We start from the raw sequence: 12,451 nt of genomic DNA, 5'->3' as shown, positions 1-12,451 counted from the left end.
TTCCACGGCTGAGTCACTCGGGGATACCGGTGTTGGCGGTTCTTTCCATTGTCCTTCTTCAGATGAGAAAATGCTGTAGTTCCGGTACCTTGTTCTCACAGTCCTCAAACTACCATTTTCTCAAATATATTAAACTTACACAGACTTTAAAACACTCTTGTATACTAAATACAGAGTACTGTTAGGATTTAACATTATTTTGTTATTCACATATATAGTGTAGATAATGAACTTCCCACATGATTCAGGTTTGTTTATTTTTCATTTTTAAAGAAGGAAAAAAAATGCTTAATTCATATAAAGTTAATGCCACCTTCAAGTAATTGTTTTGGGTTTCCTCTCGTAGTGTCACAGTGGCAGTGGTAAGTCAGTAAATTGAGGTTGGTTTATCCCATTACAGCACTTAAGATCCCCTGAGATTTTTCAGTCTTTCTGCCTATACCCTTTCAGTGTTTTCTCCTCCCCACCCATTTTCTTTCCTGGTTCCTCTGTATAGAGCATTCATTTTCTACTCATTCATTCATTTTTTTCAGGGTTGAACATATTTATTGAAAAGTCACTAGCATTACAAGTGCACCACCCACTTAAACTCTACTGCACGCATTACCCTGGAGAAGGCAATGGCACCCCAGTCCAGTACTCTTGCCTGGAAAATCCTATGGGCAGAGGAGCCTGGTGGGCTGCAGTCCATGGAGTCGCTAAGAGTTGGACATGACTGAGTGATTTCACTTTCACTTTTCACTTGCATGCATTGGAGAAGGCAATGGCAACCCACTCCTGTGTTCTTGCCTGGAGAATCCCAGGGACGGGGGAGCCTGATGGGCTGCCGTCTATGGGGTCGCACAGAGTCGGACACAACTGAAGCGACTTAGCAGCAGCAGCAGCACGCATTATGAGAGTCCAAGCCATGGGCTTAGGTTATATTTTTATTTGCTTGCTTTTTTACTGTGAACTACCACCTTCTCCCTTTAGTGTTCTTTCTTGGAAAAGTTTGTGTTTCACATCTTTTGTGTCCTTATCTTTCTTAATGATAATGAAATGTCCATGTGTTACTATCAAGTAGTAGATATACTTGAACCTCATTCTAGCTCCCCTTACTATAGAACAGAAGTTGGTATAACGTTAGTGTGTCTGGTTTTGTTAGTAGAGTTAACTGTGTTCTTAACTAGAGTTAAGATCAATGTTAAGGTGGTTTTAGCCAAGAGTAGCTGGCAGGGTAAGTGGGTACTGTTCCTTGAAATATCTTATTTACAAATGGGCTCTTTCATCAATTAAAAAAGTTTAATTATGGTTAAAATATAACAAAAATTTACCATCTTAGCCAGTTTTTAAGAGAGCAGTTCAGTGGTGTTTGGACTAATCTCCAGAACTTTCTTCAACTTGCAAAGATAAAACTCTACCCATTAAATGACATTTTTCTGTCCCCTCAGCTGCTGGAAATCACTTTTCTGTTTTTTTCTGTGAATTTGAGTACCCTAGGGACTGCATATAAGTGGAGTCATACATTATTTTTCTTTTTAGAACTGAATTTTTCACTTAACATTATATTCTCCGGCTTCATCCATGTTGTAGCCTGTGTCAGAATTTCCTTATCCATTGTATGTCCATACTATATTTTGTTCATCCATTCATCTATAGACACTTGGGTTATTTCCACTTTTTAGCTATTGTGAATAATGCCGCTGTGAACTTGTGTGAATTCAGTAATGCTTTTAAAAGCAATACGTCGACAGAAGGATTTAAAAAATTATTTGAGAACACATCTTTGGAGGAAAAAAACAGTGAAACGAAAACCATAAGGTATCTTGAAAATATAATCAGAAGGTGTTGCCCTTTTTATATATTTGCTCCCACCAGCTGAAGTTGTTGGCCCTGCGCTCATGACCAAGTCCTGCGAATAAGCACACACTGTTCACTGGCTTTGCTCACGAGGTGGTCTTCTGGTATGTGTTCCCCAACAGTGCTATCTGAGGCTCCAGTGTGCTGAGTGTTGATGTCTCTGCTGTCATCCTCTGGCTCATGGTAAATGTATCCTCTGTTACTTATCCTTCTTGTTACAGTTCCCCCTTCTGCCCCACACTGCCAAATCCAAGGGTCACAGGATATCGGCAGCGATGTCATCCTGCTCTGTAGCTCAGAGGAAGGCATTCCTCGACCAACTTACCTTTGGGAGAAGTTAGACAATACCCTCAAACTACCTCCAACAGCCACTCAGGGTATGTATGGTGTTGCTTTGTCCATTTAATTCATTATCATGGAAAATTTCAATTTGCAGGTGATTCACAAGGTAATTAACTTTAATAGATTTTGAAAAAGAGCACACTGTATTTGTAACTGCTGAAAATTTATCAGGATTGTTTTGTGTTTTCAGCTTTAAAGAGTATAAAAATATTTTCTTTCATCTTCTCATTGCTGACTTTATGAAATGTATCTTATCCAGTGGTAACTATATATGGAAATTGTTTCTTTGTAGTGAAGATTTAAAATAGCTAATTGGTAGTTTCTTTGAATTGCTAACTGTAAAACAATCCTTGAAGTTTATAACTGAGAATCTACTTCCTACTTAAGAAACGATTGCCTGTGTTAGTATGAGAAACATCCACATAGTCATGAGAGGGTTAATCATCCTTTTCAGCCTCAAGTCTAATTAGAGGAGGAAGATGGGAAAGAGAGCAGCAAAAGTCCTCAGATCATGGGAGATCCAGGCGTTGATCACAGCAGACAGGTAAAGATGGAGGAGGCATGAGTATCATCAAGGGCTTTCTGCATGTAAATCCAGCTGCTTAGATTTGATATTAAAGGAGACACCCTTGAAAACTGAGGAAAACTTATGAAATGAGGGAAATTCTAGAATTATACATATAATTTCTATTCCAAGGAAATAAATTTTTGCCATCTTGTGTGTTACATCACCTCTAATACAGATCATTTCTCTTCTAGCATTCTCAGGGAAGATTTACAGATCTTAACTTAAGAAACTGACAATTAATGGAGAGGTCCCAAACAACCTTAGTTATGCTTGATAAGTCTGAATCGTATTGATGGTGTATACTTGTCATGGGAAGAAAAGTCCCAAGTTCTATGGTGAAGTTGGACATTAAAGAACCAGGATCACCAGCCTCTTAAGAGCTTTTCAGTTTCCTTTAAGAATCCCCACAGAAATTATTAATGGATCTTCCTATCACTTTTTAATTAACCTATCCCAGTATTATTTTAAAAAGCGTTTTTCACCATAACAACTTCTGGGTTATTCTAACAATGATGACTGCAGTGCTGTTGTTCCCTACTGACTGTTTATTGCTGGATGTTTCAACCATACTGTGAGGCTAAATAGCTTTGTGGGTGTGTGTGTGTGTGTGTGTGTGTGTGTGTGTGTAGACTGATCTGTTAATCTTAATGTTGTAAGTGGTATGTTTAGAATAGCTCTTGTCTTTATATCCTGAAAACTATATTCAAGTCCTAGATTTTCCAGTAACTATTTCTATGACAGTTCACTTCGTTGGGCCTGTGTTATCTGTTTTGTGTGTGTGTTGTCTTTTTGTAAAATAAAGGGATTTAACAATATCATCTCCAACACCTCTGTATCAGCATTAAGATTCTATGATTTATAACATTTCTTTGAAATATTGGGCTGGGTTTGGGATTAAATGAAAGTTTAAAAATGGTTGTATGTAACTTGTGAGTATCTATACAAGGAGCCTTCCATACCTACTTGTTTCTTAATAAATAGATATTAGTTAAATTTTTTGATATCTTCTTTGCAACTTGCATATTCTTTGGTACTTGAGCTGTAAAAGTGAACATGAATGCCAATGATGACAGCATGTGTCTTGTAATTCCAACTCTGGATTGGTTATCAGACTTAACTTTGGATAACTTCATGTATTATAATAATACACATTAAATGAGTCTGATTTTTAATTAAATTCACCTCTTAATATCTGCATTAATCCAATAGACAAAATAGCATATAATCCCAAAATAACTTAGAAATCTTTTAGAAGATTTATTTTACTAATGTGTATACATTTGCTTAATATAAATTCAATATGCATTCCTGAGAAAAGAGTAACTGACTCCAGAAGAGGGCACCCCAGAAGTCTGAGCAGTGACAGAGCATAATATTTGGGGATTAGAATTGACCATGTATAGGGGCTTACTTGAAGGAGATCCTTCTAGGACAAATCTGGGACAGTGTGAACATTGAAATAATAATGTAATCCACTGAATACAGTGAGAATCCCTGAATCGGCCTTATAGATAGCTGTGAAAAGAAGAGAGGCGAAAGGCAAAGGAGAAAAGGAAAGATACAAGCATCTGAATGCAGAGTTCCAAAGAATAGCAAGAAGAGATAAGAAAGCCTTCTTCAGTGATCAATGCAAAGAAATAGAGGAAAAGAACAGAATGGGAAAGACTAGAGATCTCTTCAAGAAAATTAGAGATACCAAGGGAACATTTCATGCAAAGATGGGCTCGATAAAGGACAGAAATGGTATGGACCTAACAGAAGCCAAAGATATTAAGAAGAGGTGGCAAGAATACACAGATGAACTGTACAAAAAAGATCTTCACGACTCGGATAATCACGATGGTGTGATCACTCACCTAGAGCCAGACATCCTGGAATGTGAAGTCAAGTGGGCCTTAGAAAGCATCACTATGAACAAAGCTAGTGGAGGTGATGGAATTCCAGTTGAGCTATTTCAAACCCTGAAAGATGGTGCTGTGAAAGTGCTGCACTCAATATGCCAGCAAATCTGGAAAACTCAGCAGTGGCCACAGGACTGGAAAAGGTCAGTTTTCATTCCAATCCCAAAGAAAGGCAATGCCAAAGAATGCTCAAACTACCGCACAACCCCTGCTGATAGACATAAATAAATGGGGGAGAGAGGAGAGCATTTTCTTATGTTAGAACGGCTACCAGTGTCGGTAGAAGGAATGACCGTTGGAAAATCATCCCCGGTGTCGAAATAGGAGCTGCCGTTTGATGAGAAACATGTTTACTAGTTCCAAAGTATTTTCCCACAAATAACTTACTAGTCACAAAGAGTAAATAGTGACTTTATAGTAGAGAGGCCTGGGGGACACCACTGTAACCACACAACCAGTGTTGTGGCAAACTGCTGTTGTATGCCTCATGTCTTATGGTGTGAGAAGGACACAGCATCATTGCTTCAGCATTTCTGTCAAAACACATCACCTGAGTCCAATCACGAGGAAATATCCAGCAGGGGATGAAGACACAGGCAAACTGTCCTAGACTGAAAGAGACTGAGGAGTCAGAGAACAAACTTAATGGTTGCTAGGCGGGGGCGAGGGGGATGGGGGAAGGGATAGCTGGGGAGTTTGGGATGGACGGGTGCACACCGCTGTATGTAAATGGGTAACCAACAAGGACCTACTGTATAGCACAGGGGGCTCTGCTCAATATTCTGTGGCAGCCTGGATGGGAGGGGAGTTTGGGGGAGGATGGGTACATGTATATGTATGGCTGAGCCCCTTTGCTGTTCCCCTGAAACTATCACAACATTGTTAATTGGCTGTACCCCAGTACAAAATACAGAGTTAATAAAGAGAGACCAAAGAGTTAAAACAACTAAGTGTAATACAGAATCCTAGATTACAAACTGGACAGGGGAAGAAATAGCTATAAAGGACGTTACTGGGCAATGGATAAAATCTGAGTTTCAACTGAATAATACTGTTGTAGCAATATTTAATTTCTTGACTTTGATACTTGTCCTGTGATTATGTAATGTCTTTGTCCTTAGGAAATACTAAGTACTTAGTGATAAAAAGGTGCAATGTTGTCTACTTGCTCTTACATGGTCCAGGAGGATATTTCTGTTAAATTCCAAGGAAATAATAACCAAATAGGGCAAAATATAAATAACTGTGAAATCTGAGTAGATGATATATGATACACAAGAATTCCTGGTAGTATTCTTTCAATTTTCTATAAACTAAAAGTTATGTCACAATAAAAGTTACCAAAAAGTTGTTTTTGTATAGTTTATATGTGGATGCTAAAGACTGAAGAAATTTAGAACCAGCATCCTTTGGAGATGCAGTTTGTTTTCATACAGAGGAATTACAAAGTGGATTTAGTATTGTACTTTTGGCATATAAATACTTTGAATTCTAAAAGGGGTGGAAACTATATTTGATGGATATTAATTGAAGCAAAATACAGCAGTTTGGCCCTTGTTCCATTAGGCCTGTACAGTTGGCCCAGGTCCCATTGAGACGGTTCATCAGCCTTTGCATCAGTGGTTCTGATCCAGGGACAGTTTCACTTGGTGATGTCTGGAGACACTTTGAGTTGTCACAGCTGGGAGGAAGATGCTACTAGCAGCCAGTGGGTAGAGGCCAGGGATGCTGCTGAGCATTGTGAGGCATAGGTCAGCCTCCACAATAGAGAATTATACAGCCGCAGTGTCAATAAGTGAATTGCATTATTTCCAGACTTTAAACCATCCTCTTCTTCTGGAATAAATTCTATTTGTCATTATTTTTAAATAAATTACTAATATTTGGTATGCTTATATTTTAATAGAACTTTCTCATCTGTTTAATAGAACATCTCATCAAGTTTAATAAAACTTAATCATCTGTGATCATAAGTGAGAATGGCCCATATTTTTCTGTCTTCTATTATCCTTGCTTGAGTTTTAGTCAGAGTGTAGTTCAGTTCAGTTCAGTCACTCAGTCGTGTCCGACTCTTTGCGACCCCATGAATCGCAGCACACCAGGCCTCCCTGTCCATCAGCAACTCCCGGAGTTCACTCAGACTCACGTCCATCGAGTCAGGGATGCCATCCAGCCATCTCATCCTCGGTCGTCCCCTTCTCCTCCTGTCCCCAATCCCTCCCAGCATCAGAGTCTTTTCCAATGAGTCAGCTGTTCGCATGAGGTGGCCACAGTACTGGAGCTTCAGCTTCAGCATCATTCCTTCCAAAGAACTCCCAGAGCTGATCTCCTTCAGAATGGACTGGCTGGGTCTCCTTGCAGTATAGTAAACCCTCATAAATTGAGTTGGGTGGCCCTTCCTCATTTTTCCGTGCTCTGAAACAGCATGGATAAGAAAACATAGGTTCTCTGATGATTTTGTAGAATTCGCTTGTCAAAGCTTTGCCTTACTGTTCTGTTGTTGTTGGTGTTTTTTTTTTTTTTTCAATAGCTCTTTGGCTACTGATTTTGTTTCTCTAATGTAGTAGGTTTAATAAGATTTTCTATACCTTTATTTTTCTAGAAAATGTATCTTTTGTCTATGCTTATGCATAGTAGCATCAAGTTGTATTCTCTACATGAAAACCCAAGTGTGTATGTAAGAGTGCAGGTTTTGGAGTCAAGAGAATGTGGTGTGGAATCACAGCTCCAGGAACTGCTGGCTATGTGACAGCCTTGGTCTTCTTCTGTGTAAAATGGAGACAATGATAGTAACTGCCTCACAGGGTGAAATAAAGATTAAATGATAGCACATGTAAAATGTTTAGCACAACATCTGGCATGTATAAGCACTTAATAAATACTAGCATTTATATTATCATTATTATTATTATTCCTTCATGAATTTTAAAACTCTATGCATTTCTGTTCCCTCTTTCATCCCTAATTCTGTTGGTCCTTTTCATCTTTATGTTTTTAATCAATCCTGCCTAAACCAAGCTTTTGATTTTATTTATACTTTTGTATGTTGTCGTTGTTCAATCACTAAGTCTTGTCTGATTCTTTGCCACCTCACGGACTGCAGCACACCAGGCTTCCCTGCCCTTTACTGCCTCTTGGAGTTTGCTCATATTCATGTCCACTGAGTCAGTGATGCCATCCAACCATCTCATCCTCTGCCACCTGCTTCCTCTTTTTGCCTTCAGTCTTTCCCAGCATCAGGATCTTTTCCAATGAGTTGGTTCTTCTCATTAGGTATCCAAAGTATTGGAGCTTCAGCATCAGTCCTTCCAACGAATATTCAGGGTTGATTTCCTTTAGATTTGACTGGTTTAATCTCCATGCAGTCCAGGGGAGTCTCAAGACTTCTCCAGCACCACAGTTCAAAAGCATCAATTCTTTGGTGCTCAGCCTTCTTTATGGTCCACCTCTCATATCTGTACATGACTACTGGGAAAACCATAGGTTTGACTATATGGACCTTTGTCAGCAAAGTGTTATCTCTGCTTTTTAATACACTGTCTAGGTTTGTCATAGCTTTCCTTCCAAGGAGCAAATGTCTTCTAATTTCAGGGCTGCAGCCACCGTCCGCCCTGATTTTGGAACCCAAGAAAATAAAAGCTATCACTGCTTCTACTTTTTCCCGTTCTATTTGCCATGAAGTGATGGGACTGGGTGCCATGAGGCATGAGGAGCTGAAATTTGAAAAAGATTCTTAGGGTAAGCCTCCTAGAGAAGATGATATTCTAGCAAAGACTGGAAGATGTTAAAGGAATTGGGCCTGAGAATATGGGGGCTGGAGAGCATTCTAGGCAGAAGGAACAGCCAGGTGAATGGAGTCCCTGAGGCAGGAGTGTGCCTGGTGCTTTAGATGAACAGCAAAGAAACCGTTTAAATAGCCAGTAACAGTTAAAATAACACAAAAGTGCATATTAAGCATAGAGAAGCAGTGAAATTTAACAACTTTTAAACAACAGAGGCCCAGGATAGGTTGAAAAAAAGAAGACATAACTGACAGATTCACAACCCTACTGTGTAATTTTTCTCTGTTTCCCTTTTCCATCTCCATCTTAATTCAACCAACATCAACACAAAAAGGAAATGAAATTTTCTATGTCTGAAAAATTTGGCATGGAACAAAGATCAAGGCTGTTGGATACTTAACGCTGTATCATGTTTTTAAATTTTCTTTTAGAATGACAGAGTTTAAATATTAAGTATTTGTCATATTATCTTTGAATTTTTAAATAGGTTTTATTTTGTGTTAATATTCCTATTTTTATTACTTTTTATTATCAAACATTTGCATCTAATTGAAATAATTTTTTACATATTATTAAAATACATAGTATGTCATAATATATGTCATATGTTGTTCAAATAACAATAAACCATGTATTCATTGTTTTTTATGTAGACTAATTCTGAATTTTAATATAAGAAATGACTCACTGTTAATTATTATGGTCACATATTATTTTTAAAATGCATAAATCATATAACATTGAATAATTTGATTTTGTTAAGTCTGATCTCTCAACCTCAAATCCTGAGTATTAATATTTATTGGAATTTTGAGACATTTAGCATTTTCCCAATTTCTTGGCTGATTTTCCTCATAAATCAGAAAAGGATATAAATTTCTCAGGCCATGCCAAGAGGAGATTCCTACATAGAAGCCTTCCCAGGCGCTGTGCATTTTCTCACCTAGTCTTCACGGTAGCCTACGGAAGAGGAGGCAGATTCATGACCACCTAGCTAGGCAGTGACAGAACAGGCGCCACCCTGAGTCTAGAACACACACTCTCAGCCAGTTTACCATTGACTAGGCGGCAGAGAAGTGATTCTGGAACTAAGGAGAAAGGATGGAAGTGGAAATGTGTGCTTGTATTTATTTCTCTCTAAATTCCGTAGGGCTTTCTGGTGGAGGTCAGCATCTCATGTGGGATCCTTGCTGTGAACTAAAACCAAGCGGAGTGTGATGCAGTTTGTTGCTTTCCAAATTGTAGTTCCACCCTGTTAAACTTCCCCTGTTCTTTAAAAGAAAGAACATCAAAAGGATATTTATTCTACAGCTTCATTTCCGCAAGTTAGTCTGTGCCAGAGCAGGCCAAGTGAAGTGACCCATTAGGGGATTGACACCTCATTTCAGAATGGGTCCTGCACTGTGGCGTGGAGCATCTGGGGCTGGTGGTAGAGGTGCCCCATGTCTGCGTTGCCCTGACTGCATAGAAACAGCCCTCTTCTGCTTCCTGTCTTATTGATGAATCTGTCTCATCCCCTGATGCTGTTCCAAGTTAACTCCAGCATGGTGTGTCCGCCTCATGGAAAAACACTTGTCTTAAATCACTCCACTTATGGTGTCTTTAGAGGTAAAGGGGAAAAAGGGAAAAACAGTGACTTCACCTTTTAAAAATAACTTTTCAGCATGAATCTTTACAGTTTACCTTTTCCACATGCCAGAAGGCTGCTTATTAGATCAGCTGTTAATTTTTTTCTAATTCTCTCTATGGAAATGTCAACACAATCAGTGGCTTGGTGTGAGCTGATCAAATTTCTAGACTTTCAGGATTTATGAAGACAGTAATACAGTGTGTGGAACTGGGGGGGAGTTAGTGGTCCAAAGATTATGGTTTTCTTGAATGATGACATTTGCTAATGTATTGAAGATGGATTTACACAGATGGCTTAGTTTAAGACTAACAGCACTGGGACATTGATTGCAAGGTTAGAAAATATCCTACAGATGTACCCCGGAGAATATTATGGTATTAAGTACCTTACTAGAAAGGCAAGTGGAGGTATGGTGATTATGAGCTTTGGACACAGACAGACCTGATTTTGTGTGCTGCTACTTGTGTCTTGTGCGATCTTGGACCAATTGCATAGCTTCTCTGAGCTTTGTCACCTTTGAAAAGTACAGAATATAAAACTTAAGGTTTGTAAAACTAAAGAGACATGTAAAACTCTTAGTATAGTGCATGTGGTACACAGTAGACACTCAAGCGAAGATAGCCCATTTATTTCTTTGTTGCATACCTTTCCGTGTGCTGGGTAATTTCTGAGGATGGTGATACCGTGATAAACAAGAAAAAGCCAGTCCATTATCTTAATGAGACAAGTAGGTAAGAAATGATAATAAATGGGGTAAGTTCCAGCACTAAAGAATACAGGGTGCTGGGGAACACATGGGAGAGACATTTGTGAGAGCCTGGGAAGTCAAATAGAACACAGAGGAGGAGAAAACAGTTTCCCTCCAGACCCGCCCAACTCTCTGAGTGAGTTCACTGAAAGGCCCAGACATTGGTAGCCATCAGAACTGTGTGTTCTTAAGGAAAAGGAAGTAACATGTAAGTGTGAACCAAATTACTACCAGGTATATTGACTTGGGTGTGTACAGTACAGTTCAAATGTCTAAGTAAGATATCCATTTAGTAAGAATATCCATATAGTATGGGTTGGATCATTTACATTCTTCCACTGAAAAGCAATAGCAGAAACAAAACCAAAGAAGCCCTGCTTTTCCTGGCCTGTATACTGATGTTAATTTCCGAGTGTGTTGATGATTCAGAGTCCTTGTTAACACTACCCACTGTATTATGTTAGAATGCAGCGAGATAACCCTGAGGGCGGTTGCTGTCTGGGGATCTTCGAGAGTTTGCTCATCCTCATCAGATGTCCCTCTTCTGTGCTCCCCAGCATCCTATATCCTCTGGTTATGGCACTTACCCCACTTATTATGATTTCTTGCCTACTTGTCTCATTAAAGTACAGGGCTGCGTTTGTCTGGTTCATCATTGTATCCCATCCTCAGAAATTACCTGGTACACAGAAAGGTGCTCAATAAATATTTATTTCTTAGATGACCCTGCTTCTGCCTTTGGTCTGTGAAGATTGCCAGCAGGAACTAGGTGATTCAGTCTTAGTTTCACGTCAGGGTTGTCAGCACAGTGTAGTGAGAGCCCTAGGTTTTGCCCGAGGAGTGTGGACTTTGCGCCAGAAACCGAGCCGTTAGGAGCCTTTCCTGATGTGCTGCTGTTTAGAGGAGCTGAGGTGACTGATGGTTATGTTCTGCCTAAGGGAGGCAGTGAAGCCCTGAACTAAGAGGTAAGACAGCCCTCCATCCAGCTGTAATTCCTGGTGCCCAGTTGTGTAATCTTATTACTCTTCTGAAGCCTCAGTTTCCTTATCTGTTCAATGGGATTAATAATAATAATACCTCTAAGAGTGATTGTAACAATGAGGATAATAACGTATAAAAGCTTGGCCAGTACTTGGCACATAGTAATAACTATTAACTTTGGTTTTTATCAAGTCATTTACATTTTGTTTATAAGGAATAAATAAATTGTCCTAATGTTGATAAATGACTGGAATGTGAAGCACTGAAATAGTTCTTTGTAATATCATTGTGATCACCTTGAAAATGCCTGGCTCAGATCTGCTGTGGGGAGCATGACTGACTGACAGCCTCAGCGGCTTCCTCCGGCATCCACCACTAATTCCCACCCAGGCAGGCTTTGCCTGGACTGCTCCCAGCCAGCCACCATTCTCAGCGGGGCTGCTAATACAGGCCTGTCCTGCAAGGAGCGAGATGCCTGAAACAGGGGACTTTGTCTCCAGCACTCCCCATCAGCCTGCTGGAGACTTCAGCAGCATTGTGCTGCAGTCTGAGACGCCCCCTCCTTTCTTCCCTCTCCCCTTCATGGTGGTCAGAATCTCCCTTCTTTCTGCAGGTTCCTCTCTGCTTCCTTTACTGCCATTGCCTCCAGTAAACCTCTTG

The 12,451-nt window shown here is 39.6% G+C and overlaps 1 protein-coding gene across 3 annotated transcripts in view; it reads left to right on the top strand.

The window, feature by feature from the left end:
* Positions 1-12,451, top strand: part of IGSF11 (immunoglobulin superfamily member 11) — a 141,293-nt gene that overhangs the window by 119,625 nt on the left and 9,217 nt on the right. For all 3 annotated transcript variants that reach the window (XM_015092457.4, XM_042231740.2, XM_060404323.1), the window contains one exon: positions 2,061-2,216. In XM_015092457.4, coding sequence (XP_014947943.3) covers positions 2,061-2,216 — 156 coding nt within the window. The remainder of the gene's footprint in view (positions 1-2,060; positions 2,217-12,451) is intronic.

Source organism: Ovis aries, chromosome 1 (genome assembly GCF_016772045.2).
Source record: "Ovis aries strain OAR_USU_Benz2616 breed Rambouillet chromosome 1, ARS-UI_Ramb_v3.0, whole genome shotgun sequence".
NCBI classification, from domain to species: domain Eukaryota; kingdom Metazoa; phylum Chordata; class Mammalia; order Artiodactyla; family Bovidae; genus Ovis; species Ovis aries.
This window is presented reverse-complemented; position numbering and strand designations above follow the sequence as displayed.